Below are 6,000 nucleotides of genomic sequence, written 5' to 3' on the forward strand. Positions count from 1 at the left end.
GACACTGATTATGGTTATTAGGAAGGAGAAGAGAAGTCAGCCTGTGCAGTGTGTCCGGCCTCTCTCACTGCCTCTGCAAGCAAGAGAGATGAGTTTGTGTGGTTGAGGTACCACGCGACCCTTGCACAGGATACTGCCGAAGGCTTCCAAGGATGGAGCTGGGAGATTCTCAGTCGCCGCAGCTAAAGCCAGGGTGGTGTATGGAAATGTGCTCCATCCTCTCCTCTCTCACACCCACATTGGGCCCCTTGTCACATGCACATGCACCTACACTCGTTCCCATAGACATGCACAGCAAAATATACATGTATAGACACATCCCAAAGACAGACATGCAATTGTAAATTCTTCCATTGATTTACAAGTTATCAAGCACCCGGGGATATATCAGTGAACAAAACAAAAACCCACTGCCCTCAAGGAGTTTACATTCCTGTGGGGAAAGAGAGACAATAGCGAGATAAATATGTAAAACATATACTACCTTAGTAATGAATGCTAAGGAAAAAATAGAAAGAGGGGAAGGAGTTGAGGGGCACGTATATACACTCCTTGCTTTTCTTATAATTAACTGGTATTTGGGCACCTGCTGTATGCAGGGAATTGCACTGGACCCTAGGAGAGAATCAGGAGAACTATAACATGGGCTCCTTTAAAGAACTTGCAGTCTGAGATGAGAAATACCCCAATGCAATACTGAATGCATAAAGGTCATGAAATTTGAGGAAGGAGGGAGGAATTTGATGAGTGATATTTCCCTGGCCAGGATCACACCCAGGCTGGAGAGACAAGTGGAAACCCCTAGGCACTCTGACCATGACCATGCTCACTCTGTACAGGGGGGTCACAGCCTCTCTGACCCAGTCCCAGGTCTATAAACAGAGATCTCTGCGGCGGGGAAGAAGCAGCTTCCTCCCCTTCATCAGACATCACCTGGGAACCCAACCTTGCTGGGACAGCCCACTGTCGCTGGCTTGGCCAGGCTCACTGTCTTTTTGTCTCTCAGTCTTGCTCACTCTTTTATTCTCTCTGCCAATCACAGAAGGCCCGCCTTGCCAGGATCCGTGTGGCCAAAACAGGGAGCTCCAATGCCTACCTGCACAGCAAGCGCAACGGACTCCTCAACGAGGCACTGGAGCTGATGGTAGGTGCCTGGGGGACTTGGGTTGGGGAGATGGAGGGGAGGACGGGCTTGCTTTTTCTTCCTGGGGGCATCAGCACTCCCACCCCAAAGCCCCAAAGTTTCCCCAGGTAGCAGCCACCCTCCACATACGTCTTCCATAGGGTTCTCATCATCACCCCTAAACCCCCTTTAGCTCAAGGGCTCCCAGCCAAAGGCTAGCATGGTCTAGGGTGACCCTAAAATTTGGTTCATCCAGATTTTTCCAGTCCCCCCTCCCTTCTGCGGAGAGATGAAGGAGATGGAGAGAAGGAGAGCCAGCAGCTTCATACTCAGCCTCTCCTCTTCTCCTCCTAGGGCACCCCGGAAGAGGAGCACATGGGCAAGACCACCTCACTCATCGAGAGCCAGCACCACCACCTGCTGCACTGCCTGGAGAAAACCACTGTGAGTCCCAGCCCAGTGCCACCTCCCTTCTCATCCCTGACCCCTGACCCTTTTCTGAGGTCAGAACTTACAGAGTGAGAACTCTGTCCTCACGTTCTCACCCCAGGCTTCAGAAGTCAAAGTTTGTCCCCTTAGATCCAAAGAGTAGCAATGAGGTCTCTATCAGCCCTCAGGAGGAAGACCCCAAGGAGTGGGGCAAAGCCACCAGGGTCAGGAGGCCCGCAGCACAGAGGAGGCCATTCCCCCAGTCTTTCCACACACACCCTACATCCATCCTCACAGCCCATTTCTTAGTTACTGAGGCCTAAGGGCTCTGCCTATCAGTTTCTCAGCTCTGATGAGCACCCCTCTTCAGAGCTAGGGCTGAATTTATACTAGGTTACTACAGGACAGCAGAGAAGAATGTCAGTTTTTGTCCTATCCCTGGGGCTAGGTTGATGCAATCTGTGGGTCCCTTTTCTCCTTCCATTCCACTTGGAACAGGAGAGAGCGAATGAACAAAGCAGTGCATATATTTCTCTAGCCACGGATTTTACCAGTACCACCCCATCTCAGTCACCCTGCAATTCCCAGGGAATTCAGATTCTGAAAGCCTGATTGCTAAAAATGAGTCATGGCTTAGGGTGCCCCAGCTGGAATGTGGAATGATGCTTGTGCCTCACCAACAGACTGAAAGGAAGGGCAGTGGGGTCAACCCTGGAGCCTTGGCAAAAGTGTTAGGAATAGTAGGGAGGGAGGAGAAGTTAGGCTGGACAACCAAAGAGAGACAAAGAGAAACTCCTTCTTGTTCTTTTCTAGGACCTCCTTCCCCAAAAACGCTATGGTCAGGGCTCAGCACACTAAGGAAGGAACTCTCTAATTTTCAGTGTTCCATATCCTGGCCTCCCAGATGTGGGGGAAGTAGATGTTAGGTGACTCTTAGTATGGACAGCCGTGGACGCTGTGGATGGCAGCTGAACCCAGTGAGGGCTTCCACGGTGGGAAGGTACTCTGAAAACCCTAGTTTCCAGGACTTAGCCAATGTTTCTTAGTGTCAAGAACCGTACAGGTGTATCTAGAATTTCTCTCAAAGACTCAGAGCTTGCCAAAGAAATAGGCCTGGACCCAACTGCCCTTTCCAAGTTGCATGTGCTGGGTGGAATGTGTAAGTTGAAAGGATATGGGTGAAAATGTTTGGGTTTGAAGAGATGGAATGTTGGCATTGACGGGGTGGAATGCTGAATTTGAAGGAAAGAATGTCGGATTGTGGGGATATTGGGATTAAAGAGATGGAATGCTGCATTTTAGGCAAGGAATGTTGGACTCAAGGGATGGAATGTTGGGACAAAGGAGGAAGAATGCTGGAAGCAAGGGATGGAATGTTGGACTGGAAGGGTGGAATGCTGGGATTGAGAGATCGAATGTCAAAACTGAGCCTGGGAATGCTGGAATGTACAATCAATGGTGTTTTTATCTTCTGTTGGCATGTTGTCCTGTAGGGGTTGTCCTATCTTGTGGATGATCCCCTGTTATCTGTACGAACCTCCACCATCAAGGTATAACTTTTTAAAATTTCAATTGATGTTTTTCTCTCTGATTCTTCTGAGTCTGTGGAGTCTCCTCTTCTTACCCCCTGGTCTGGTTCTCTGCATGTGCTGTTGATTCTTCTTGGGCTTATCCTAACTCTGCTTATCCTACCCAGTACCAGCTCAGGCTTCCAGTTTTTTTGTGCCTTTCTGATTCCCTTTTTTGACCTCCCCAGGGGCTTGGAGGGGTGGTGGAACATGGAACCAACATTGGTACCTTGTGAGTGTCCATGTGCCACATCTGTCTGTGCCACCCGCCCAGCCCTATGGGGACTCCTGGTATCGGCTGTCAGGGCTGGTCTCTCTCTGAACTCTGTTCCCATGCTACTTCTCCTCAGACTTTCTCCTCACTCTGGCAGCCTTGGCCAGACCATTCATGGCATAGATGTTTAGTCACCTTGGCTAAACAGCCATATGTTAGTTATCCTGGGCTCCACTCCACCCCATCCTGGTGGCCTCCATCAGGAGTCTGTTAGCATCCCCTTCCCATGCTTACACTTGACTTAGGGAATCCTGTGCCTTTAGGTATATTAAGGAGCCATACCCCATAACCAGGTGGAAAAAACCCAGTACTCAAAAGCAATCATAACCCTGAGTGTGTGACCGCATTGGCCTCCCAGAGCAAAGCTCTCCCAATACTGTGAATAATCCAGTGCCTTTAAAAGCTTATGTCTCACACTTGCCCAGGATTCATAAGGATCTCACCCAGTAAATCCAGAAAAGACAACCCAGCGTACCCACTACCCATTGTTAGTGACTCCTTACCTGCCGCTCCCTGCCCCCCGCCACCAGAAGATCCTGTCAAAGCCTGCAAAGTCCGTCAAGTCTTTGCTTCTAGCTCTGAGGATGCCACTAAGTCCCTCCATGTTCTCCGTATCCCTTCAGCCAAAGCTGCAGACAAAGTGAATGTCACATCATGATTTCACAACCGCAGTCTCCGCCCTCCAGTCTGATGACCAGGGCTGTCAATGGTCATCTCCTCCTTCCTTCATTTGATGCCTGTAGGATATCCCCCATGTCCTGAATGCTTATCTGTGCTCCAGGCAGCTGGGAGCCCTTCTCCCAAGGCCCAGAACAGAGACAGGCAGCTATACAGGGTACGGGGGCTTATCCCCGCCCCCCACCCCTCCTCCTATCTCCTTCTCCTACCTCTTCTCCCTCTGCTTCCCACAGAACCACGAGTTTATAGATGAACAGATGTTTGAGCAGAATTGCATGGAGAGTTCAATGCAGAACTACCCATCCACACGGAGTCCCTCACTGTCCAGCCACCCGGGCCTCACGACCACCTGCTGCTCCCGTCGTAGTAAGAAAACCACACACCTGCCCAACTCCAACCTGCCGGCCACCCGCCTGCGCAGCATGCAAGAGCTCAGCACGATCCACATCCAGGGCAGCGAGCAGCCCTCCCTCACTACCAGGTGGGTGGCTCCCATCTCCATCACTCCCTAAGGTCTGCAACGCTCCCTTCCCAGAGTGAAAGGCTCTCAGCATTAGGAGACCCCTGGGGGTCCTCAGCCTTCCCTCCTCCTTATCTAATGCATGAGTCCCTCACCTCACCTTCCTCCCCCCACCTTCCTTCTCATCCTTGCAAGTTAACCCACAGGCCTCTCATATGCTTTGGAGGATACTATAGCAGGTGTAGGCCCAATGTGGGGTTAGATACCAGAAAAAATAAGAACAACAACAAAAATCCATAAATGACCTACCCTAGTGCAAAGAATGGACTGTTTTCTCAAGACAATAATTTTCACAATTGTGAAACTATATGAAATTTCGGCTTATCCCAGGCTGATTTTGAATCACAGACTGACTCTCTACTTACATGTAGGCAACTTCCCACTACCTCCAATGAGTGGCAAGGAATTCAGGGAAACCAAAATCAAATGCCACAAGTGATGGGAAAAAAATCCACTGGAGGGAAAAACATATACTCTGAATTCCAAAGCCCAGTATCCATGACTTTTACAATTCGGGGTAGTTTAGGAATAATAATCAGAATGGATAATTACAGGTCGATTACCAAAAGCAGAGATGGAGGGACACCCAAATCACCTCCCGGTTACTGTGAGCTAGACAGGTAGAGGGTCAAGGAAGCTTTGGGACACTAGCAAGACGAACCATCATCAACTCACTCTTTTTTTATCCCAGTCGTTCCAGCCTTAATTTGAAAGCAGACGACGGACTGAGACCAAACTGCAAAACATCCCAGATCACCACAGCCATCATCAGCATTCCTACTCCCCCAGCGCTAACCCCAGAGGGGGAAGGTCGGCCACCCCCTGCCAGCCCAGGCTCCAACACGAACATTCCTGCCATGGCCAGCAATGTTGTCAAGGTCTCCGCCTTGTAAAACCACTGGACAGAGGGCCAGTGCGGGTAGTGGGAGTGAAGGGGGCTGGCATGTTGGTGGGTGGCCACTGTGACCACTCCCTCCCCCTCCCCCACTATTTCTGCCCACCCTGTTGCACCCCCAACACTGAAACCTGTGCCTGGAAGGAGAAAGAGGCAGCAAAGGGGCACCTGAGGTTCACTGCTGCTAGCGTGGACATAGCCCTGTGCCACTGCATCTCACAGGGGCCAGAGGAAAGGGAGGGCGGGGCGGGTAGGGATGGGACTGTGCGGGTATAAGCTGCGAGCCAGGACAGGGCCCGGAGTGGGGAGCCTCAGACCAAATAACCATTGTTTCTGGAGACCCCAGTGAGGAAAATACAAGACCAAGAGCAGCACAGAGGCCGAGTTGTCACATGCAAAACAGGAAGAAAATATAACACTGTGTATTTAAGCACCTTTTTCAAGGCTCTTAATGGATAATATTTATTCATGGGAAAAGGTGGAAAACAAAAACACCCACGGAGTTTTGTGAAA

The 6,000-nt window shown here is 50.4% G+C and overlaps 1 protein-coding gene across 2 annotated transcripts in view; it reads left to right on the forward strand.

Moving 5' to 3' along the window:
* Positions 1–5,485, forward strand: part of KCND3 (potassium voltage-gated channel subfamily D member 3) — a 224,316-nt gene extending 218,831 nt beyond the window's left edge. Inside the window, exons 3-7 of one of the 2 annotated variants that reach the window (XM_060142405.1) lie at positions 1,043–1,144; positions 1,478–1,567; positions 3,046–3,102; positions 4,306–4,553; positions 5,284–5,485. In XM_060142405.1, the coding sequence (XP_059998388.1) occupies positions 1,043–1,144; positions 1,478–1,567; positions 3,046–3,102; positions 4,306–4,553; positions 5,284–5,485 (699 nt within the window). The remainder of the gene's footprint in view (positions 1–1,042; positions 1,145–1,477; positions 1,568–3,045; positions 3,103–4,305; positions 4,554–5,283) is intronic. The other variant, XM_060142406.1, reaches the window with a different exon arrangement.
* The last annotated feature ends 515 nt before the right edge of the window (positions 5,486–6,000 follow it).

Source organism: Lagenorhynchus albirostris, chromosome 2 (genome assembly GCF_949774975.1).
Source record: "Lagenorhynchus albirostris chromosome 2, mLagAlb1.1, whole genome shotgun sequence".
NCBI lineage: Eukaryota > Metazoa > Chordata > Mammalia > Artiodactyla > Delphinidae > Lagenorhynchus > Lagenorhynchus albirostris.